The sequence below is a fragment of the Mrakia frigida genome, assembly GCF_051309035.1.
Source record: "Mrakia frigida strain ATCC 22029 unplaced genomic scaffold BDY24scaffold_19, whole genome shotgun sequence".
In the NCBI taxonomy this organism is placed as follows: domain Eukaryota; kingdom Fungi; phylum Basidiomycota; class Tremellomycetes; order Cystofilobasidiales; family Mrakiaceae; genus Mrakia; species Mrakia frigida.
Genome location: NW_027481262.1, coordinates 180,922 through 201,678, shown reverse-complemented (window position 1 = coordinate 201,678; position 20,757 = coordinate 180,922). Strand labels below are relative to the sequence as shown.

General features: G+C 54.1%; 5 protein-coding genes across 5 annotated transcripts; 3 read left to right on the top strand and 2 right to left on the bottom strand.

The window, feature by feature from the left end:
• Positions 1 to 5: 5 nt before the first annotated feature.
• BDY24DRAFT_391986 (serine/threonine-protein phosphatase) lies at positions 6 to 3,896 on the bottom strand. The gene is made up of 16 exons (XM_076640863.1): positions 3,355 to 3,896; positions 2,960 to 3,057; positions 2,724 to 2,801; positions 2,504 to 2,613; positions 2,173 to 2,347; positions 1,837 to 1,932; positions 1,662 to 1,742; positions 1,413 to 1,540; positions 1,319 to 1,329; positions 1,160 to 1,181; positions 1,044 to 1,069; positions 907 to 939; positions 706 to 790; positions 611 to 623; positions 514 to 528; positions 6 to 405 (listed from the first exon to the last, which is right to left on the bottom strand). Exons 1-16 carry the CDS (start codon positions 3,699 to 3,701, stop codon positions 347 to 349), a joined length of 1,377 nt encoding a protein of 458 aa, XP_076495759.1. The 5' UTR covers positions 3,702 to 3,896; the 3' UTR covers positions 6 to 346.
• A 56-nt stretch (positions 3,897 to 3,952) lies between these two features.
• On the top strand, positions 3,953 to 6,993 carry BDY24DRAFT_391981 (arylsulfotransferase family protein). The gene is made up of 12 exons (XM_076640862.1): positions 3,953 to 4,499; positions 4,584 to 4,646; positions 4,737 to 4,994; positions 5,067 to 5,153; positions 5,249 to 5,385; positions 5,460 to 5,534; positions 5,606 to 5,677; positions 5,755 to 5,917; positions 5,999 to 6,080; positions 6,149 to 6,261; positions 6,339 to 6,563; positions 6,650 to 6,993. Exons 1-12 carry the CDS (start codon positions 4,414 to 4,416, stop codon positions 6,981 to 6,983), a joined length of 1,695 nt encoding a protein of 564 aa, XP_076495758.1. The 5' UTR covers positions 3,953 to 4,413; the 3' UTR covers positions 6,984 to 6,993.
• Positions 6,994 to 8,334: 1,341 nt separating this feature from the next.
• BDY24DRAFT_442136 (uncharacterized protein) lies at positions 8,335 to 13,729 on the top strand (the record flags this gene model as incomplete). Its single annotated transcript, XM_076644662.1, has 19 exons — positions 8,335 to 8,622; positions 8,754 to 8,897; positions 8,987 to 9,094; positions 9,195 to 9,299; positions 9,369 to 9,535; positions 9,610 to 9,862; positions 9,951 to 10,061; positions 10,174 to 10,374; positions 10,452 to 10,472; positions 10,555 to 10,626; positions 10,707 to 10,821; positions 10,917 to 10,978; positions 11,050 to 11,190; positions 11,268 to 11,420; positions 11,499 to 11,665; positions 11,743 to 11,930; positions 12,009 to 12,079; positions 12,157 to 12,549; positions 12,644 to 13,729. The coding sequence occupies 19 exons, from the start codon at positions 8,335 to 8,337 to the stop codon at positions 13,433 to 13,435; spliced, it is 3,552 nt and encodes a 1,183-aa protein (XP_076495757.1). The 3' UTR covers positions 13,436 to 13,729.
• Positions 13,730 to 13,838: 109 nt separating this feature from the next.
• Positions 13,839 to 16,019, top strand: BDY24DRAFT_442135 (ribonuclease H-like domain-containing protein). The gene is made up of 6 exons (XM_076644661.1): positions 13,839 to 14,270; positions 14,660 to 14,821; positions 14,934 to 15,127; positions 15,242 to 15,330; positions 15,419 to 15,571; positions 15,696 to 16,019. Exons 1-6 carry the CDS (start codon positions 13,939 to 13,941, stop codon positions 15,924 to 15,926), a joined length of 1,161 nt encoding a protein of 386 aa, XP_076495756.1. The 5' UTR covers positions 13,839 to 13,938; the 3' UTR covers positions 15,927 to 16,019.
• A 122-nt stretch (positions 16,020 to 16,141) lies between these two features.
• Positions 16,142 to 20,329, bottom strand: BDY24DRAFT_415967 (major facilitator superfamily domain-containing protein; the record flags this gene model as incomplete). The annotated part of the gene is made up of 24 exons (XM_076643520.1): positions 16,142 to 16,174; positions 16,258 to 16,445; positions 16,518 to 16,648; positions 16,730 to 16,797; positions 16,882 to 16,989; positions 17,078 to 17,160; positions 17,237 to 17,307; positions 17,351 to 17,556; positions 17,613 to 17,695; positions 17,769 to 17,840; positions 17,911 to 18,043; positions 18,120 to 18,131; positions 18,207 to 18,331; positions 18,410 to 18,521; positions 18,599 to 18,626; positions 18,944 to 19,005; positions 19,087 to 19,149; positions 19,221 to 19,315; positions 19,399 to 19,461; positions 19,550 to 19,642; positions 19,728 to 19,794; positions 19,905 to 19,970; positions 20,077 to 20,089; positions 20,202 to 20,329. The coding sequence occupies 24 exons, from the start codon at positions 20,327 to 20,329 to the stop codon at positions 16,142 to 16,144; spliced, it is 2,103 nt and encodes a 700-aa protein (XP_076495755.1).
• Between the last annotated feature and the right edge of the window lie 428 nt (positions 20,330 to 20,757).

Here is a 20,757-nt window from a genome sequence, read left to right as displayed (position 1 = left end):
ACGAACGAGCAGAAACCCCTCTTCGAGATAAAAGTACATATCCTCTAAGCAAAGTCAAGTCAAATCATCTCGAGACGCTAGGGTAACTTCAAGACGAAACGTGAAAACCGACGAAGGACCAGCGACGAAAAAGAGAGGGACAGCGAGATAAGGTGTAGACTAGCTGAGGCAGGGCTTGGTACTGTACTGTAAGACGTTTCAAAAGAAAGGCGAAGAAAAAGACCGCATGAAAAGAAAGAGACGGGAGGTAGGGTGCAAAAAGGGTGGGTCGGAGGTGGTACAAAGAGGAAAGGGAGGAGCGGGACTGAAGGGGAAGGGGTTGGAGGACACGTCCGTCTACACTAGTCTACTTGGTTTTCCCGCCCGAGCTCTTTTTGCTCCGAGGTGGTGTTACTGGTCGACCGACTGTGAGAGCGAGAAGAGGTTGAGGGTCAGATGGGGAAGGAGCGACGAGGAAGGGAGGGGTAAAGGGAGGAAGAAGGGAGGGGTGAAGGGAGGAAGGGAGGGACTCACTGCTTCCGTATGCGTCTGGAGACATCGAGGGAGAGAAGAGAGAGGAAGGGTTAGCACCAAGTTCGAACGGATGATCGCGAGGAAGAGGAGGACGTACACTTCGCCTTTTTCTGTTGAGTTCAAGAACGAAGAAAGGAAGGGAAGGTCAGCGTCACGTCTCCGTCTGTTCGTTCTCGTCGTTCTCGAACGTACCTCAGCTGGCTTCAGGATCTGGAAGGAACACAGCATCGTCTCGTCCACGCTCATCATGGCACCGGCGTTGTCGAATTCACCACAGCTGAGCAAGTGAGCAAGGAAAAGGAAGGATCAGTCTCGGTTTGTTTCGGACTCCTTCGACGGGCCGTCAAGTTGCTCGGTGGTCAGTGGGCGAGTGAAGGGTGTAGTGTGACTCACTAATTAGGAGCCGAGAACAGCGTGACAAGATGCCTACGAGCAAGAGAGACAGAGGGGGAGCGTCAGCGCGTCGTTCGAACAGGAGGCGACGACGAGTAGTCCTCCCAAGAGAGATGTGGAGGGAGGTGGATATTTACCTTCGAGCGAAGAACTCGTATCCATCCTAATAGAAAGAGAGAGCAACCGATGCATCGAAAGGTCAGCAAAGGGAAGAAAAGAAGGAAAAGACGCGTAGAGGTCGAAAGGGACTCACCTCGACAACTTGATGAGCACGACTGTGATTGAAGTAACGAGGATCGAGAGATGAGCGAAGACGAGAAAAATCGCGTCAGTATTGGGAGAGAAAACGGGTGATCCGCAAAGGACGAGACGGGAGAGAGAAGACGCGTCGAAGAGCGAGACGAGAACGAACCAAATCAGATCCTGCAGATCGAAGAAATAAGCAACCTAGTCAGTACCTGTGCGAACTTGAAGCCTCAAGTCAGAAGAGTGAATGATGAACGAACCATATCATGCCTCTGCAGGAATCGAGCCACGACGTCTGGTCCGAAGGTGAACGAAACACCTCGATCGTTCTCCGACCATCCAGTGATGTCCTTATCTGGGTCCGACCACAGCAGATCGCACAGGAGACCTAAAAATCCAAAAGAGAGGAGCAAGAAGGGTTGAGAGTGAACTTCGGGTTCGAGCGTTGCGACGGAAACGAGAAGCGTCGAGGAGGAGACGCGAAAGGGGAGTTGGGAGACGAGACGAACCGGTATCGGGGACATCTGTAGGTCGCATCACTCGTCGAATCTGATCCATGCTCTGCAGATCCGGCGAGAGTCCTCCGTGCACTGTTGATCGAAGCGAGAGAGCGAGCAAAGAGGACGGAGAAAGGGTTCAGCGAGTTGTTGAGCTCGGAGAGGAACAATGAGGAAGGGGACTGACTGCAGAAGATCCTCTCGTCGATGATGGCAGCGATAGGAAGACAGTTGAAACAGTCGGTGAAGGTCTTCCACAGCTTGATGTTGTATCGTCGTTTACCTGCGAGAGGTCGATCGAAAAAGGAAGGAGAGGAAACGGTCAGCTTCGACGTTCCTTCTCGATCGGATCTCCCCTCTTCCCTCAAATCCCACCGAGTCACTTCCAACCCTCATCGTCCCTTCTGAACATTCCATATCCCTACCAAGCTCTCGACTCGAGCCTCCAAACTCCAGCTCCTCCTCCTTCGACCGAGCTCGTCCCTTCAGCCCACCGACCTCCCTTCGGAACCTCCGAACTCACATTCGTCGTAGAACCCATAGATCCGGTTGATGCTGGCACACTCGTGGTTTCCTCGGAGGATGAAGAAGTTCTCGGGGTATTTGCACTTGTAGGCGAGAAGAAGACAGATGGTTTCGAGAGATTGCTTTCCTCGATCCACGTAGTCTCCGAGGAAGAGGTAGTTGGCTTCGGGAGGCTGTTTGCGATGATGGGGTCGGAAGACGAGGGTTGGGAGCGAGGAAAGAGAGGAGAAGAGAAAGAAGAGAAGGTTGAGATACCAGAGCGTCAGTACAGAAGGTTTCGGAGGGGAAGGCGAGGTAAAGGGAGAGGGAGGAAGGAGGAGGACACTCACGAAACCACCGTACTCGAAGAGCCTCAGCAAGTCGTAATACTGCCCGTGAATATCTCCGCACACCTTGATGGGAGCTTCCAGCTCGAGAAGGATAGGCTGAGAGATGAAGACTAGCACGAAACAGAAGGGAGAGTTTGCTCAGCTTAGGTTCTCGAGCTCGAGTTCGTTCAAACATCCTCGTCTGGGCAAGGAAGGAGGAGGAGAGAGGGCTGGAACTCACTGTCTCGAGCCTTTACACACAGCCAACGAATCTCGTGCTCTTGGAGCACGACGAGCTTGCCAGGTCGGTTTCCACGAACTATAGGGAGGAGAGGGAGAGAGGAGAGGAAGCAGGTCAGCAGAGGTACATAGGTCCGGCTGATTTCGCCTCGCCCCGAGTAGCTCGTCTTCCTTTGAAGCGGATGCGAGGAGAGGAGCTATAGGTTCGAAGGGTGGATGGTGGGGATGTAAACTGACCTTCTAGGAGTCTATCGATGATGGAGTCGAGATCAACTTCGGGTTCGGCCATGACTGAGGAGGTGGGAGGGAGAGGAAGGGAGGGGAGAGGTGAAGGCCTGGAGGGAAGGGAAGGACGGCGAAGGAAGCAAGAGTCAGTTACGTTGTTGGAAGGAGAATGGAGGTGGTGTGCTGAGGAGTCAACCGGCATATCTGCCATGCTAGAAGGAGAAGGGATCGAAAATTTCTTCCGAACCTGAGAGCTGGTCTCGTTTGGTCGAGCTCGAGCTCATCACAACTCCTCTTCTGCAGACGTCCTCTCCTCCTCTCCTCCCGAAGATGATCCCTAATAATCTTCTTCCTTCCCAGAAGGTCCACAGGTCTACTCAGAGTGCATTAAACGAGACTGTACTCACGAGGAAGGTTGCTCTTTGGGATGCTCGAGGGAGGAAAGGCGATGCGCGTCCGACGAGATGAAGGGAGGGAAGGGCGGATTGAGATTCGCTGGCGGGAGAAAGGCGGAAGCTGCGAGTACGAGAGTGTCGACCGATAGGGAGGAGAGAGTATACGAGGAGAGTGGTTTGGTTCCAAAAGGGTGGGAGGGACGTGGAGGATTGAAGGAGGAAGAAGGAGGGAGGGAGGGGAGAGGAAGGGAGGGAAGGAGAGTTGGGAAACCGTGCAGCGTTGGAGGGGATTGTATAGAAACGAAGGAGCAGAGGAGTGGGAGATCAGAAGGGACGAAGATGTCAGCAATCGAGAGCATCTATACCAGCAGCACAAAGGCGAAGCTGTTCCCTTCCTCCCTCCAGATGTCCCTGCGAGCTGACCAGCCGGAACGATCCTTGATTATTTCTCCCTCTGCTCCTTCCTCCAGAGATCCTACTCCATCTCTTCCACCATCCCGAGGACAAGGAGCTTGAGAAGGGTGTACTCACGTAGAAAGGAGAGTGGACGGAAAGGTTTGACGGGAAGGGAAGGGAAGGCAAGGAAGGAGTTGAAGGCGAAAGGTTGTTTGGGAGGACGAGCCGATCGTCTCCCTTTTTTTTCCTTTAGGCTTTTGCTGCCAAAACTAGGAAAATATGCTCGCTCGTCTGGAGGGACCAACTTACTCTGTTTTTTCAGACTCAGACTCAAGGAGATACCTTTTGACTCGCAAAAATCAAGAAATCTCGTGAACTGGAGAGAGGACGCGTCGACCCCTGCGGAAGACTCCCTCGACAGCCCTCCCTCCTCTCTTCCTCCAACGCCATCCTTCCCTCCAGAGCTTCTTCTTCCGCGATCTCTTCCAGCCCGCGCTCTTCCTCTTCCCCAGTAGAAACTACTGCGAGCTCACAGTCAAAGCCTGGCCGGACATGACGCTCGTAATCCCGCAACAATAGAACGCGGGGGGGGGAGGAGGGAGCGTTTGACTTTTCACTTTTCCCTCTGTCTTCCGTCGCGTTCTATCTCCCAACTCTCATCAAGCCATACCAACTATGTTCAGATCGGTCTCGTCTTTAGTCCTCAGCTTGGCTGTTGCAGCTTCGGTTCAAGCGGACACGATCTACACGAACGATGAGAGGTGAACTCGACTCTCCCGCCCCTCCCCCTCCTCTCCTCTCTCTATCTGCAGCTCGCTGATCTCCTTATTTTGTACCTTCTGCAGCTACGAATCTGGTACTCTCGGAAAGGGACCTTACCAGACCTTCTACTCTAGCAGCCTTACTCCGTAAGTATCTTGCTCTTCTTCTTGTTCGATCCTCCCGGTCTCGAGGCAGTTCCGACCCTTTCTTCCCTCCCTTGTCTCTCCCTCTCACAGCTCCGCCTGGAACTTCTACGTCGCCGCCAACGACTCTGCGTTGCTTTCACCTGGTCATATCCTCACTGCTCCTAGAGGAACAGACGTCCTCACTCCCGGCCCTTTGATTCACACTCAAAACGGTGCCCTCCTCTGGTCGGGAATCGAGGTGATCGGGCAGACGATGAGCTTCGAAGTCACCACCTACAACAACCAGACCGTCCTCGCCACCTGGACTGGGAGCTTCAACTCGAACGGTTTCGGATCTGGAAGGGGTCTGTGAGTCGTCTGGCAGTTCTTCGTGAAGAAGCGGAATTCTGACGCGACTGATCTTCTCCTCTCTCTTTCCAGCATTCTCGACAACACCTACTCCGTGATCGGAAACGTCTCTCTTGTCGACGTCTACGACGCTTCAGGTGTTCTCGTAGGAGCAGATTTGTGAGTCCTAACCTCCTTCCTTGCCCTCTGTCCATCTCTCTTTCTCCGCAAGCTCGTGTCGACCGCGGGCTGACTTTTTTGGGTTCTTTGTTCAGCCACGACTTCCAGATTACTGCGAACAACACCGCCTTGATGACTGGGTATCAGTCCAAGTCCTGGGATCTTTCGACCTACAGCATCTCGGAGGGATACATCTGGGACGGATTGGTCCAGGAGGTCGACATCGCGACGAGTGGGTGTTGCTCTTTTTCTCATCTCTCTCTCCCTTCTCCTTCTGACCACGGCTTCACTCTTCTTCGCTTCTAGACGAACTCATCTTTAGCTGGATCGCAAGTGATCACATCACTCCTGGAACCTGCTACTCTGATCCTGGATCAACGGGTTCGTCTCGTCTTGTCTCGTTTTCTCGACGACTTTCGTTGACCTTCTTCTCCCTCCCCTTTCTTTCACAGGTTCCGCCCTCGCTACCGCTTGGGACTGGTTCCACGTCAACTCGGTCGATAAGGACTCTGCTGGGAACTACCGTACGCCCCCTTCCGCGTTTTATCACCCTCTAGTCGCGTCTCGATCCTTGATCTGACTCGAAACCCTTCTTCTTCAGTGATCTCCTCTCGACACTGCCACGCTCTTTACTACGTCGACGGATCCTCAGGAGACGTTCTCTGGACTCTCGGAGGCAACGCTTCAAGCTTCGTTCAGGGAGACGGAACCGAGTTCGAGTGGCAGCATGACGGGCGATGGCGCAACAACGAAACTCAGATCAGGTCAGTTCAAACTCGACGCGTCGAAGCTCGCACGCGTTCCTTCGTTGCTGACGCACTCTGATCCGCTTTTCGCCTGCCCAGTGTCTTCGACAACGCTGGAACCTCTTGGGAATCCGACGCTGATTACGCTCGAGGATTGATCATCGATGTGGACGTCTCTTCAGTGCGTCGCTCTCCCTTCCTCTCTCTCTCTCTCGTCGCTGACTTTCGCCTCCCTTCTTTCTTTCTCAGATGACCGCCAACCTCTCCATGGCCTACCTCCCTTGGAACAAGACCGTCTCTCAGTCTCAAGGGAACGTTCAAGTTCAGGACAACGGGAACGTTCTCGTTGGATGGGGACAGGTGTGAGCACTCCCTCTCTTTTCTCTTCCCGTTCTTTCCCAAACCCGCCCTGAACGAAGGTTTCTCTTTTAAACCCCAGCCCCGAATTCGCCGAGTTCGACACCGCTGGAAACATCATCTACGGCGTCCAGTTCGGAGTAGGGAACGTTCAAGGCTACCGAGCGTACCGAAGCCAATGGACGGGCTTCCCGAACACCCTCCCTGACGTCTCCATCTTCCCGAATGGGACGACTGAGGTGTTCGTTTCGTGGAATGGAGCGACAGAGGTGGAAAGTTGGGATCTGTATGGATCGGATGATGCTTCGTAAGTTTCTGCCTTCATTTCCCCATCTCGTTGTTCTTCGTTCCTTGACGCGTCTCCCTTCTCTTTTTGCGTTCGTTCCCTTCCAGAACCGCCACCCTCATCTCCTCAACCACCAAATCCGGCTTCGAGACTTCCCTCACTCCCTCTAACACGACCTACGCGTGGTACCAGGTCGCAGGGCTGGATTCGAACGGAGCGGTCTTGGGGACGTCGAGCTTTTACGCGTCGAACGGAACGACGACTTCTTCGACGGTGAACGCAACTTCGACGGCGACGGCAAGTGGAGCGTCTGCTACTGAGTCGGGTGCGGCGGGAAGCTCGTCATCGGGTGGAGGGGTTGAGAGGTTGGGAGGAGGAGCGTTGGTGGTGGGTTTGGGTTTGAGTGGGTTGATTGCTGTGGGACTCGGAGCTGGGTGGTGATTTTGGATGGATGGCTCGAATGAGACTCTTAGTTCCAAGATGATGAGGACGGAAAGGTCTAAAACTACTTCTTCTCAGCTCGCACTCGAAGCGCTTGTCCGACGCGTCGCTGCACAACCTCTTCCTTTTGGAATCGGGCATCCTTGTAGTCTGAGAGAGCCCCTTTAAGGGTCTGAGCGATCATGTAAGTTCGCTCTCAGGGTCTAGATCCTTTTTCAGCTGCTACGACCGATGAAAATCTGAGCTGGGGCGAGTATCTTCGAGGATCTGATCCGTTCAGAATCGCCGAAAATTTGCCCGCAAGCCGCTCGTTTTGAGCTCCTTTCTCCTCCCTCTCGCCAGGAATGTGTTGAGGGCGTTTTTTTGGAGACTCAGAATAGAACGTGAGCTACTTCCTCTACACTTCGGGAGATTTTGAGAGCGCCAACGATCTTGAGAGGCGAGGAAAGAAGGGTTGGGTCGAACGCGACGCGAAGAAGGGGGAGGAGGGAGGGAACAACAGCCCTGATGTGGCGCTCCCGAGCTCGAGGTCGCGTCGAGGAAACCTGAAGCTGGCTTTAGGGCGAGATTTCGCGACTTTGAGCTCTTCTCCCCCACGCCGTGAAGCTCGCAGGAGTCTCAAAATTGGAGAGTCTGATCTCGAGGTGTACATAAAGACGCTGAAGGCTCGAAAATTTGCCCGGATACTTACCGCGGCCGCTAGAGCGTTCTGGCAGCTACGGAAGATTTGCGAAAAAAGTGATCGGATAGGATCGTCCTAAATTGGCGCCCCATCTCAAGTTTCCAGTTTGAAGTCTCTCTAAGAAAATTTGAATGGTGTAGATCGAAATTACATCATGTTCCAGACCCGTAAGGGGATGGCCTGCGAGACTAGCATCCTTGGGCTTTCGGATCTTGAGGATCGGAAGCCATCAAATCCAGCTACGACACGATTGTTTCCGGTCGCTCTGAAGGAGAAAAAAAAAAAAAAAAAGGAAGGAGAGCGACGCGCCAAACAAAGGTCTGCTGTAAGAAGATGAGCTCGAGCTTTGGCCTCCTCCTTCCTTCTCTGTTTCTTCCCTCTCACCCACCACCCCCCTTCCGCAAAAGTCATCTCATCGTCAGGATGTAGAGCCACCTCAGTACAAGCTCACTCCCTTTTGAATCACAACAGAAGGAAGATTTTGAGAAGGGACCGGCGGTTTGTCTCCGTCGAGCTCCGATCCTCTCCTTCCCCCCCTCTCTTTCTCTTTTCTGTTCCTCTCCCTAGGCTGGCTTCCTTCTTCCCCTCCAACCACCACCACCGTCACCGCCAGCATCACAACATCTCTCCATCTCTTCGTCTTCTCTCTCTCTCTCTCTCTCCCCCAAGATGTCCTCGGGTCAAGCTGGACGACGACCTTCAGCAACCTCTTCCTACTATCTCTCCACCGCTACTCAAGACCAGCTCAACCCTTCCCAAACGTCGCTCACTTCTACCAGTCAAGGACACTCTCACATGGATAGGAAGGGGTCTTCTTCGTCTCATCACTCTCATTCCCAAGGCCGAAAACAAGGCAGACTGGGGGCAACCTCAGCTTCTTCAGCTCTCGAGCCGTCTCCTTCCTCCCGACAGGATCCAGTAAAGAAGAAGCAGAGTTGGAAGAATTTGAGGAAAAAGGTACGTACACAGTCCATCCTAGATTTCCTTGAGTTGTTCGGTTCAAGAGAGGGTGTATAGAACGCAGAGAGCAGAGAAGGAAGCCCTCGCTTGAGCTGACCTCCTCTTTGTTTCATCTACAACAACCTCAGCCCTCGCTCTCTCAAAAAGAACCTCCCACTCCAACCTACATCCATCATCCCCCAGTCTCTCATCTCTCACCAGCCCCACCTCTTCCTACGAAGTACACCTCCCTCCCTCTCCGAACAGGCCCTCCTCTCTCGTCTCTCTACCTCGTTCGTTCCCGCCTCAGCCTCGATCCTCCTCGGCCTTCTCCTCTCCCTCCGCTGATCTTTTATCGTCTTGCCTTCAAACATCTCTTCAGGTCGCTGGTCTTCCCAAACAGACGCACACCTGGACCGTAGCCGACGCTTCATCGATTCAGGGAGTGCAGCATCGTCCTGGAGCGGTGGGTGGATGGTGGAGGGCAGAGGTGAGTTACGCGTTCCTCTTTCTCTCGTCCTCTCTTCCCTTTCACCTTGATACCCCCAGGATCTCGTAGCTGAACCACTGCTCGTCTTCGTCGTCGTCAGGTCCTGGGATCGAACACGGCTCCCGTTGCCAACGGTACGGCTGGAGGAGGAGGAAACGAGGAGGGAGAGGCCTGGAGTCAGCGATTGAGCGGGAAAGCTTTGAAAGTGAGCTTCTCCTTTCCATCTTTCTACAATCGAGGGACCCCGGGCGCTTTCTGAACGTTTCCTTTGCAGTACTCCTTCACTCGAGAGATCGAAATCATCTCATCGACTCTCCAGCCTCCTTCGACCGTCCACTCCTTCTCCTTCGACCTCGCATCTCCCGACTCGGCTTCGACAGGTCTCGTCAGGGACTCGGATCATATCCATCGATCTTCCACTTCGTCGACGAAGGATGGGACGTACGTTCAAGTTTCTCTCGCCTCTCCAAGCAGTCTTTTGGCTCACCGCATTCCTCTTCTTCCTCGCCAAATAGCACCACCTACCACGGAGTCACCTTGACCGTTTTCTCCCATGCAGATCCCACCAAGACAGCAGCTATCCGAAAAGCTCTCGACGTCGCTGCTGCTCATCCTCCTCAGACTTCGACGAGCTCGAAATTCGAATCGTCGACGTCTGGGGTCGTCCCTAGTCGAAGCGGCGCGTTCGGAATCCTCAGCAACGGAGGAGATGCCAGAACTAGGACTGGAAGTCTTACTGGAGGTGGAGAGTTCTGGCTTCCTTACGCTGTGAGTTTATCGCAGTTGAAGCCGATCGTGGAGAGGAAGAAAACGATTGCGAGCTGATGCCGGCGTTTCGTTTCCTCTTCTTTTCCAGCTCACCCTCGTCTCAAAGTTCCCCATCTACTCGATCATGTCCGATTATCTGAAGATCAGTTGGGCCAAGTTCTCCAAGGACGTAGCGAACCATAGCCGACAGATGACGAAGGTCCGTTCGACACCTCCTCTTTTTCCTTTCGAAGTCCCCATCGCTCTTCTCGCTGTTCTCTTCCTCGAAACCGAAAGCGACGACACTGACACTGCTCATCCCTCCTCTTCAGATCATCCAAACTCCCAGTCCTCGAGCTGGAGATCTCGTCCGTCTTCGAATCTCGTCTCCCTCTGCCGACGACGAGCAAGGAGATTCGGATCCCGACGCGCTCGAAATCGTCGCTTCCTTCCCTGGCCAACTCGACATGAACTCGGGCCTCATCGGGATCGGATTGGAGCAGTGGCCGTTCTTCAAGGTTCTCTCGCTCGATGTGAGTCCATCGCGTTCGACGACAAAACGATCCCGAGCTGACCACCTTCCCGCTCTTGCTCTGCCTCTTTTCAACAGAACGTGATCACAGTCGTCGAGGTTAGCTCTCGTCTTCTACTCTTCGCTATGATGCTGTCTCGAACTGAACGCTGACCTCGATCTGTCGATTCTCCTCGCACAGACGGCTCTCTCGCCGAACGGACGCGTTGTCTTTCATTCCCGACACCCAGCTCTTCTCGGAATCGCTGTAATGGTAAGCTCGAACGACAACTCTCTTCCCTGCCCAACCCTTTGGTTCCCAGATCCTGACTTCTCGCTCCTTCGCTCCTCCAGACCCTCAAGTACATCTGCGAGCTTCGAGGCTGGGAGGGAATGGCTCATCCCATCGTCCATGCGAGGGACGTTCAACTCTTCATCGAGGACGCCGGCCCGTATATCCTCGGACTCGGTTTGTAGACTTTCGCTTTAAACAGTTGAGCAGAGCCGAAGGGAACTTGCGCTGACCTAGTCTCTCCTCTTTCACCTCGTCTTCGTCTTTCGCAGATACCGAATGCAAGTACATTACCAAGATCGCTACGGACATCTGCGTCGTCGATCTGGACATCGTTCGTAACGCTTTCCCCTGCGGTCAATCGTCAATCATCGAGCTCTCAAACTGACCTCACTTTTCCCTCAGAACTTCGTCAACATCCCAGCTCCCGCCTTCGGCGTCCTCTCGACCAACCAAACTCGAGAGAAGATCAAGTCTCGACTCGTCAAAGCCTTCGGAGACGGGAAGGGATTCTTCACAGAGCACACCGTCCCTGCTGAGTTCATGGTTCGTCTCTCTCCTCAAGCGCTCGTCGCACTCGTCTGAGAGCTTCGACTGACGCGTCTCCTTTTCTCCTTTTGCAGGAGGCGTACCCTGGAGGACGACTCCGACCTCTCTGCGAGACGAGATCAGCTTCAGGAGATCCAGATGCTCTATCGGCTGAGAGGATCGAAGCTCCTTTGTGGTGGGAACAGGGACGAGTCATGGCGGCGTTCGATCAGCTGCTCGCCTACAAGGTGAGTTCAAATACCTTCAGTTTCCTTTACTTCCCTCTCTCGAATGCTGACTGTCCGTACCTTCTTTCTCTCCTGCAGTCCAAGAAGCCTGGATTCTTCAAGAGACTCGGAGGAGGAGACAAGCCCAAGACTCGAGAGCTCTCGATGGGAGAGAAGATCGCTCGTTCCAACATGAGGAAAAGAGCCAACCAGTTTGTCGACGCTCGAGACGAGATGGAGTCCAAGCTCGGTCGACTTAGCAGGAGGTGAGTTCCTTCGACACGAAAGCTGAAAACACTGTAATCGAACTGACTCGACGCGTCTCGAACTTCTTTCGTATGAGGCTGGCTTTCCTCGTTCACGAAACCGACGTCTGGAAGGAGAGGTTCACCCAGTTCGAGGAGTTGACGGAGAAGCTTGGGACCGAGGCCAACGACCTCAAGTCTCGAATCGAGAAGGAGAAACGAGAGTCGAGGAGGCTGTCGTCGGTTGTTGGAGAGAAGGAGAAGGAGAAGGAGAACCTTCGAGCTAGTGAGTCTCTCCTCTTTCTCAAGCGTCGAAGCGAAAGCGAGAGAGACTGACGCGAAATTTTTCTCCCTCTCTTTGTAGAACTTCGAGAGACTGAGGAGGCTCGATACGCTGCTCTCGGGAAGATGCAGGAGATGGAAACCGCGATGAGAGTGCGTATTTCATTTGCTCTGTTCTGCTTCCCTTACTCAACACGATCTGACCTGTTTCCCTTTCTCTTTTTTTGCAGACCATCGAACGAGAACGAGACGAGATGATCGCGTCCATCAGCGACCAACTCGAGGACGCTCTGGGAACCATCAACGTCGCTGAGAACGGAACCTCCGTCGCCTCTTCGTCTCGACCCAACAGCCGAAACTCGTCTCATCGATCCGACTCTCGAAACGGAGGAGGAGGAAAGCCTTCGGATGCTCTCCAGAAGCTCGGGTCCAACGGAACTGGAGCGTCAGGTCTCAAGGTCGTCGACGCCGTCTCGGAGGAATCGACTACAACTCCCAAGAAGAAGAGGTTCTCGGCGATGGGAGGACGAGGAGGGAAGACGGATCCTTTCGATGAGATCGATGATAGGATCACCGCTTCTTCAATTTCGGTCCAGGATAAGGTGTCGGCCATTCAGCTCAAGGTGAGTCTCGTTCTGCTCTGGCTCTCTTCGGCGCGTCTCTCGGATCTCGTTGACTGACGATCTCCCTCTTCCCTCTTTCTCGATCCTCCTGCAGCTCGACCTGGCCCTCAAAAGCATCACCGCCCACAACGCTCGTCAGTCGATGGACGGTGGTCGAGGCTCCTTCGACGTCGACGACAGGGATTACGCCGGTTCTCCTTCAACTCCCAACGTCGACGACCTCGACCCCGACGCTCCTACCTCTCCCATCACCCCCGTCCCCTCCAGCAACAACGGAACCGGCGGTCAAGTTCTCTCGGCCATCTCCTCCATCTTCTCCTCTTCGTCCCACCCCATCTCCAACGACACTCCTCGACAATCCGTCGTCGCCGCCGACACTCCTCCTCCCTCGTCGTTCAAGCCTCCCAACGAAGCCCATCGATCCTCCGCCGAAGTCTCAGCAGACACGACCGACTCGCAGGAGGAGTTCCAATCCGCCGACGAAGGTCATCGATCGACTTCTCCCGTCTCTTCCGACGAGGAGGAAGGATTCGATTCGAAAGACGACCCAACTCTCACCCACGACGAACAACCTCGTCGAAGGGACGACGCTCCTCCTCGAGCAGCGAGAACCAAGTACATACGACCTCCTTCGACGACGGCGTTTGGGATCGCTCAACCTCACCCTCTGCCCGTCGTTGGCAAGCACAAGAGGGAGGAGAGCGATATGTCCTCCTCGACCACGGGAGAGACGGACGCGGACAGGACGTTGACGATGAGTACGAGCTCGGAGAGCGTGGCGAGTGAGAGTACGGCGACGAGGAAAAAAAGCACCGTTACGGAGGGAGAAGAGGAGGATCTGATTGTTCCTGAGTTGGGGAGGATGCCTAGGAAGCAGCAGGTCTGAGGGAGGGAGGAGGACGCTCGACGCGTCGTGTTTTTGGTTTCGTTCCGTTCTCTTTCTTTCTTGCATAGATACCCACACCCTTTCGCTCCCTTCTTTTTCATTCTCGCACATCTATTTCTACTAGAACTTTCCCTCTGCACACCCACCCACCTCCTCTAGCACGCTCGTTCTCGATTCCTCGTCGCTCTCGTCTCTCTCCTTCTTTCAAGTTCGCACTTTCGTTCGGCTTTCCTGTCTCTCTCCCTCGCGTACTTTTTCTTCTTCCCTTCTCGATCACACAAACGAGACCAGCCACATCTCTCTCCTACACTACCATCTCCTCTCGAAAAGAAGGAAAATCGAAACCAAAGTGCGGGGACCTCGAACGAGAAGTCCTTTCGACCTTCGAGCTCAAGTTGTTCGTCTCCTTCCTTCTCTCTCTCTCTCTCTCCCAACGACCAGCCCTCCCCCCCCCAACCACTTCTACTCTGCAAGCATCTTCTCCTTCCCTTCTTCTGCTAGCCATGCCCTCCCCACCTTCAACCTCGGTCCCAGCAGCTCCAACGCCAACAGCTTCGACCTCGACTCTCCCTGCTCCTCCCTCGAAATGCCCCTCCTCCTCCAAAGCTTCCAAAGTCAAAGCGCTCAAAGAACCCAAACCCAAAGCTGCTCCCGGTGGCAACTGGGCTGCTCTGAAAGCCAAGATCGCTCCTGCTGGTGGATTGTCGAATACTCAGGCAAAGAAGAGGAAGTGGAAGGAATCCCAGACGAGTGTGGCCGCCTATGTCGAAGGAGCCGGAGGAGTCGCTGGAGAGGAGACGGAGGATTCGGGGAATAGGGAGACGAGCTTCAAGAGGTCAGTAGAGTTCGGGCTTGAGGAGGTGGGCTTGGGGATAAGAGGGAGAGGAGGGGATAGTCGACGAGCTCAGAACTTTCAGGGCAGGAGGAGCGATTTGGGAGCTCGAAGCTGCAGGTTTTCAGTTAGAGGGAGAGTTGAGAGTCCCTCCAGGCTGTACAGGCGTAGATCCTAAAGGTACCTGAGCGATTCTGGGAGTCGAAACGAGTCTACGGCTTGATTGGTTGAGCTCGAAGAGGTCCTTCCCCTCCCAGCTCCAAGCTCGAGGTTCTCCCTCTCTCCACGTTTAAGCCTCCACGGTTTCTACAATCTCGCCTTCTCCAACCATCTTCATCTTTTCATCTTCTAGCTCGACGAACTAACCTTTTCTCCTTTCTTCGTTCCAACAGAGGTCGCGTCTCAAACTCAGCCGCTTCAACCTCCAACCCAACCTCCGACCTCGTCCCAGCCAACCTCTCCTCTACAGCAGCTTCCATCCCCGCTCGACCTCAAGTCCTCGACCTACGAACCATGGTTCTCGGATCCAACGATTTCGTGGGGACCAAGGCTGCGTGAGTTCCTCACTCTTTCTTTCCTCCAGCGTCGTTCGCTTTCGCATCGAGCTCGAGCTCACTCCCCATCCTTCCTTTTCTTCCTGTCATGGTTCCTCATTTCGTTCATCAGCCCCGGTCGATACCTCGCCATCGATTGTGAGATGGTGGGAGTCGGACCCGAAGGAGCAGAATCCTCCCTCGCTCGAGTCTCCATCGTCAACTTCCACGGAGCCGTCGTGCTCGATACGTTCGTGAAGCAGAAGGAGAAGGTCGTGGATTACAGGACATGGGTTTCTGGTGTGACGGTGGCGGATTTGATTGGAGGTGAGTCAGAGGGTCCGAGAGGAGAGGAAGGGCAGCGATTGAGTCTGTGGTTCGAAACGAGAAGCGAGGAACGAGGAGACTGAACTGACCTGGTTTTCCCCTCGTCCTCGACAGCTCCTACATTCGAAGAAGTTCAGAAACAGGTGGCAGATCTGATAAAGGAGAAGGTTCTTGTCGGACATGCTATCAAGAACGATTTCGACGTGAGTCTCCCGTCGATTTTGCGTTCCGACTTCGACGCGTCTCTCTTTCGAACGCTGACCGTCCCTCTGTTCCTTTCTCTTCCCCTAGGCGCTCCTCCTCTCCCACCCCCGTCCTCTCGTCCGAGACACCCAAACCTGCCCAGCTCTCCGAATCGCAGGAGGAGGATCCAAGCACCCGGGTCTCAAGAAACTCGCTCTCGTTGAACTCGGCGTTGAGATCCAGAGCGGGAGGCATAGTTCGGTGAGTCAGCAGCACCAGTTCCCTCCTTCTTCGTTCCTTCAACTCGACTCCTCTTCCTTTCTTCTCCCGTCGTGTTCCTCCAAGAATTGACACCCACCTCGTTCCTCTTTCTTTCTCCCTCCAGGTCGTCGACGCCCGAGCAACCATGGCTCTCTACCGGCTGCACAAGGAGGAATGGGAACCTACGTTCGCTCATCTCAAGGCTGGTCCTAGGAGGAAGGGGGAGTCGTTCCCTGGTGGAGGAAGGAGGGGAGTGAGTTCGGGGTTGGGGATGGTGGTCGTTGGAGAGGGGAAGAAAGGGAAGAAGGGAGGCGATGGGGACGATGGAGAGGGAGCCAACTGGTGGGATGAGTAGCTTGCTTAGTAGTGGAGCTTTGTTATCGAAACCTTGCTCGTTCTTTTTCGGTTCGGTAACGGAGCAAGGGAGAGAGGGAAGGCGAGCGGGACGCGTCGAGCTCGTCTCGTTCCTGTTGACCTTTCCTCGCTCGAAAAGAAGACGCTATATGTATCTGATAGAATAAGCAATCCAATGTCCAATGTCCAACACCTCTTCCATCATCCTCTACCTATCTAGTTCCAAAGGGCCTTGTTCCAAAACTTGACCTGGAACGAACGAACGAACGAACGAAACGAAAGAAGAAGCGAGTCAGCAAATCACTCAGCGAACCACAGTTGGATGAACGAACCTGATCGCTATCAAGCTCGTCTCCCACAATCGAGAACCCAGTCTCATCGAACGAGACGACCTGATCGGTCGGGTTCCCGTTGTAAAGAGGCCAGCCGTCCTCGAGCAGAGCGAGACCGTTCTCCGAGGTGGTGTTCTGTCCTGCGAAGAGGGTGTTGGGGTTTCCGGTGATGACGAAGGAGAGGAGGTCTGAGAGGGAAAGAAACCCGGGTCAGTGGAAAGAAGGAGGAAGAGGAAGAGAAAAGAAAAGGGCGAGCTTACATTGTTGCATTCGCTTTGCGATCTCGGTCCCGTTCCCTGAGATGGAGGAAGCCATTCCTCCTCCGATGGAGATGGAGGTGTCGACGACGGCGTTGGAGTTGTACCACCAGTATGATTGGTCGGATCCGTGGCTAGAGAGAGATCGAAAGAGAGGGTGAGGACGGCTCGTCGAGGCGAACGAAAGAAAGAGACGGAATCCGAAAGAGGCTCACGTCGCAGCTCCGAGGTTGTTGATGTAGTTGTAGGTACGATTAGCGTAAGCTTTGGTGGCGGGGAGGACCTAAAAAAATCCGAGAAGAAGGCGGTCAGAGAGGGGATCTGACGAAGAAAGCTCGGAGAAGAAAGCACGACGCGTCGGACTCACCTTCCCGACGAGATCGTAATGCTGAGTAGCGTGAGAGAATCGAAGACCTTGAGATTCAAAGTCGGCAGCGGGGTAGAGAGTCTCGATTTGGTCGATGGCCCAGTCGGTCTGGCGATGAGAGAAGGAGGGAGGGAGAGCGGGAAGAACGGTCAGGGTCCGGTCGTTTTTCTCCTCGGCCAGAAAGCAATGTACTCACGATCGCAGGGAAGATGACCTTGAAGTTCGAACGGAAGGTAGCATCGTCGGTGACTCCGGCGGTGGCGGTACCGTCGGTCTCGTCTGCGAGGAAGAAGTCAAAGGAAAAGAGGGTCAGGAAGAGGAAAAGGACATCGAAGTCGCAAGGCTAAGGACGCACCGAGCAGAGTGTCCGATGAGAAGCTCGACGTCGGGATGGAAGGAGCCGATAGACCAGAGGTACTCGGAAGTCTGCAGGATAGGAAAACCAGGTCAGTCTTGAGCTGGAAGGAACCGAGGTCGAGAGACGATGAAACTCGCCTCGGGCAGCACGACTCCGTCGACCCTGGGCTGCATTTGGTAGTCGTAAGTAGATGTGATGTTTTGGGAGGCAGCGAGAAGATCTTCGAAGGATACAGTCCTCAGGCAGTCGATGGTTTCCGAGGTCGAGATCGGGCACCCTCCAATGAGGGAAGTGACGTTCTCGAGGAAGCGTTCGACCTGGGATGAAGTCGAGGTCAGCTCCCGCTGAAGAGGCAAGGTCGTGAGCTACGAACCTGAGCGTTTCCAAGAAACAAGGAGTACGTACAGGTCGAAAGGGAACTTCCCATTGCCCTCAAAGGCATGCTGAAGACCTCACCTGCGAGAGACAGATAGCCGAAGAAAGCGATCAGCAACGTCGTTCTCGTTCCACCTCGTCGAAAGGGACTCACTTTGATAGATCCAAGCGATAGGACCGTAAGAGAAAGAGAAGACGCAACCAAAGACGAACATGGCGGAGACAGCTGAGAGGAGGAAACGGCTCGAGAGATCAGATCCGATTCACTCGACGACAAGAGCAAGCGGGAGACTCACCAGCGATTCCAGCAGACTCGGATCCAATTTTTCCACCCGAGAAAGCACTGGCGCAACCAGCCTGCCAAGCGAGACAGAGAGCCATTCCAACTCCACCGTAGATGAGGGGCTTTCTTCGACCGATTCGATCAGCCTGGGGAAAGAAAAGCACGCGACGCGTCAGAGGTTTGCTTCGACGAGAGGGTAGATAGAGAGGAAGCTGAGCTTACCATCCAAGTGATCTGAGCGAGAAGGATGGAGAGTGAAGAGCGTGACCAAGAATGATGCGAACGGGCAGCGAAAGGGAGAGAGCTCACAAAGATGAAAGTTTCGACCATTCCCATGGCTCCTGAGATACCGTTGATGAGGAGGATTCGATCTCCAGTGAAACCAAGCTGCTTATAGATGGTGGGTCCGAAGTAAGTGTTGACGTTGACTCCGGCTTGGGAGCACGAATAAGAGAAGAGATCAGGTGAGCAGACGTCGAAAGGAGAAGCGGGAAACGAAGACAAAAACGCACTGAATTGGGATCCGACTTGAACGAGGAGTCCGCAGGCAGTTCTATGAAGAGCAGATTTTTTTCCCCAGAGATCGGTGAACTTCGACGAGACGTTCTCACGCTCCCATTCCATCTGCACGCGGACGAGAGAAAGAGTCAGGGAGCGTCGAGGGAGATTGAAAGGAGAGTAGAGGGGAATCGAGGACAGACCTGCGTTACAATCTCTTCGTACTCGTGTCTGTGCGAAGGTAAGACGGGAGGATGCGAGTCGAGGTGGCAGAGAAAGGAAGAGCGACGCGTCGTTTGCATTGAGCTCAAACCTCAGCTCAAAAGAAGACGAGCACGTACCGAACAACAATGGGATCAGCTGATTTTCCATGTAGAAGCTGAAGAGCTTTGAGAGCTTCTTCGTGTCGACCTTCTTGAGCGAGCCATCAAGGAGAGTAAGGGAGGAAGAACATTCCGCTGCCCAGATGAGACGGCGAGACGACGAGGACGAGCATCAGCCTCACAGAGATGGAACAGACCTCCAGCGATAGAACGAAAGGTACTCACAAAAACAAGACGATAGCAGGAATGCATTGGATTCCGAGGGGGAGCCTCCACTGAGCGTCGGTCTGGTCAACGAAGGAAAGGGGGACAGAAAGGTCAGCTCGACGTCCCGACGCGAGGCAAAAGTCTTCGCTCTCGATGCTCACCGTGAGGAATTGACAGCCGTATCCGATCCAGTTAGCACTGAAGAATCCAGTTGAGATCATCATCTATTGAACAGGAGGGGAGCGAGAGGTCAGTCGAGAGCAAAGAGATGAGACGAGAGACCAGAACGTCGCACCTGCGTCCAACCGGAGAGAAGTCCTCGAGCGTGAGGAGGCGAGATCTCGGCCTGGTAGAGAGGAACGATCATGGAGAGCATTCCTATGGCCAAACCTTGATGGCAAAGGGAAGAAAGAGAGGAATGAATGGGAACCAGGGACGCGTCGCATCACTTCCTCCTTGGAGTCAGTACTCACCAGCGATGAATCGTCCTGCCATGAGCATTCCAGTAGAATTGGCACCAGTTTGGAGAGCACAGCCTAAGACATGAGAAAAGGTGGAGACCGAGAGAGTCAGAACGAACGAGCAAGAAGGCGAATCTTCGAGATCAAGGAAGGAGCGACGAACCGAAGGTTGCTACGAGAGCTCCGAGCTGAATGGTTCTTTTTCGTCCGATAGTATTGGCGCACATTCCTCCTCCGATAGCACCGAAGAAGGCACCTGGTAATTCGAGAGAAGATGGTCAGAAAGCGAAAGCGAACGAGGGGAGGGAGGGAAGAAGAGGAAGAAAGCTCGAGCTACTCACCTCCGGCGAAGAGACTGACGATGGCACCCGTAATCTTGGTTGATGGTTGATCAAAGTAGTTGTGGAACTGGAGGAAGGTGGCGAACGAAGGAATACGAGAAACGGTTTCATCAGCCCTCGCCGGATCATGATCGTGGCGACGACCTCTCGACCTTGGGATGCGAGAGATGAACTCACGTGGATAAATTCTGGGGAAATGACCGATCCGATGATACCTGAGTCGTAACCGAAGCAAATCCAGCGCTATGAGAAAGGAGGAAAAGGGGAAAAAAGAGTCAGAGGGCGGGCCGTCGATGAAATCTCGTCGACGTTCTACACGTCTCGGACCAAGCAGTTAGGCTCACAAAACAGCGACGAGGTAACTGGTTGAAGGAGGAAACAAAGGAAGAAGCGAACAGAGCAGATGTAGAGTCGGCTCGTGTAGAGAGACGGAGGGAGAGAGCAGGAGCGAGAGATCGATTCGAGAAAACTCACTTCAGCAAGACGACCTTCTGCTTCTTGACTTCCTGATGGACGTCAGCATCGAATACTGCAACAGGAGCTAGAGGTGCGTCCGCGTTCGTGGGTGGTGGTTTTGATTTGGTGAGCTTGTCGAAGAGCATTTGTTGAGAGCGAGTGAAGGGAGGAGGGAGCGAAAAGGTGGTGGGTGAGTGTTGGGAGGGAAGAGAGGTCCGGTCCGGGCTTGATATACTCCTAGATTTTGACCATTCCTTGCAAGTCCCAATGGGGCACGGTGGGACTCGGGAGGAAAGGACGCGGGGAGATCTGAAGGAGAGGACGAAGGATCGGAAGGTCGTAGACCTTTCACGCGCTTGAGGACCAATGCAGTGGCTACTTTACCTGAGATTCGGAGCCGATAGGTGCTTCGGAGAAGCGATTGGCTGGAAGAGTTAGCACATGCGAAGGGAGAGGGGTCGATGCCTCGTCGGGAAGAACAGAGTGTGAAAAGAGAGAGACGAGAGGGGAGACGCGTCGGACGGACTCACGCCACAAAGGACTGTTCAGACCTTCGCCATGATCGCCAAGGATT

Bases quoted from the DNA above. Each gene is read 5' to 3' on its own strand.
- BDY24DRAFT_391986 (XM_076640863.1), bottom strand. From the start codon at position 3,701: ATGCTCTCGATTGCTGACATCTTCGTCCCTTCTGATCTCCCACTCCTC. The intron at 2,614-2,723 runs GTGAGTTCCAGC...GTTTCGTGCTAG, and splicing joins GTGTGTAAAGGCTCGAGACA to TCTTCATCTCTCAGCCTATC. The intron at 791-906 runs GTGAGTCACACT...TCACTTGCTCAG, and splicing joins CTGTTCTCGGCTCCTAATTA to CTGTGGTGAATTCGACAACG.
- BDY24DRAFT_391981 (XM_076640862.1), top strand. From the start codon at position 4,414: ATGTTCAGATCGGTCTCGTCTTTAGTCCTCAGCTTGGCTGTTGCAGCT. The intron at 4,500-4,583 runs GTGAACTCGACT...TACCTTCTGCAG, and splicing joins ATCTACACGAACGATGAGAG to CTACGAATCTGGTACTCTCG. The intron at 4,995-5,066 runs GTGAGTCGTCTG...CTCTCTTTCCAG, and splicing joins TTCGGATCTGGAAGGGGTCT to CATTCTCGACAACACCTACT.
- BDY24DRAFT_442135 (XM_076644661.1), top strand. From the start codon at position 13,939: ATGCCCTCCCCACCTTCAACCTCGGTCCCAGCAGCTCCAACGCCAACA. The intron at 14,822-14,933 runs GTGAGTTCCTCA...TTCGTTCATCAG, and splicing joins TTCGTGGGGACCAAGGCTGC to CCCCGGTCGATACCTCGCCA. The intron at 15,572-15,695 runs GTGAGTCAGCAG...TTCTCCCTCCAG, and splicing joins AGAGCGGGAGGCATAGTTCG to GTCGTCGACGCCCGAGCAAC.